Source organism: Penaeus monodon, chromosome 29 (genome assembly GCF_015228065.2).
Source record: "Penaeus monodon isolate SGIC_2016 chromosome 29, NSTDA_Pmon_1, whole genome shotgun sequence".
NCBI lineage: Eukaryota > Metazoa > Arthropoda > Malacostraca > Decapoda > Penaeidae > Penaeus > Penaeus monodon.
In genome coordinates, this window is record NC_051414.1 from 37355251 (window position 1) to 37355838 (window position 588).

Genomic DNA, 588 nt, shown 5'->3' on the forward strand with positions numbered 1-588 from the left:
ATAATTTTTTCCTACGTACACTACACTACTCTTTTTGGGCTTCAATGGCAAAAAAATTGGGAAAATTCCACATTAAAAGCACACATTGCCATAAGATTCAAGCTGTGATGTAGTTCTGCTCAATCAATATTAGATAAATTTCACATTCATATGTTTGTAATTATAATGAGACTAAATGAAATTTGAATGAAAATCAATTCCAATTATTAAAAATTGTATCAATACCTTTTTTTTTTTTCCAGAACCAACAAGAAACAACACTCGCCTTTTCGTGTTTCAGAAGGAACTCCACAGCTTCCTCGAAATACGAAATGTTGAATTCTTCCAGCGTCTTGGGCAGGTCATCATATGCGAAGAAGGCAAGGGACAACGCAGCAATCCCTCTTGATGCTAGCTGTGCCGACCGATATTCCAAGAGCCCGCCTGCCGTCCCAAACATGTCAACTACGCCCGGGAAGGGACCTTCGCCTGGAAAAAGGATTGGATTACTAAGACTACCAGAAATGAAATGCAAAAGTCATAGTTTTTTTTGTATATAATTAATCTTCATTCTACAGCAATATGTGTTTTTTTTCCCGGACCGGGGTG

At 37.9% G+C, this 588-nt stretch overlaps 1 protein-coding gene across 1 annotated transcript in view; it reads right to left on the reverse strand.

Moving 5' to 3' along the window:
- The window catches only part of LOC119592226 (acyl-coenzyme A thioesterase 1-like), a gene marked incomplete in the record, with an annotated part of 37922 nt that overhangs the window by 5763 nt on the left and 31571 nt on the right, over positions 1-588 (reverse strand). Inside the window, 1 exon segment of the mRNA XM_037941060.1 lies at positions 266-468. Coding sequence (XP_037796988.1) covers positions 266-468 — 203 coding nt within the window.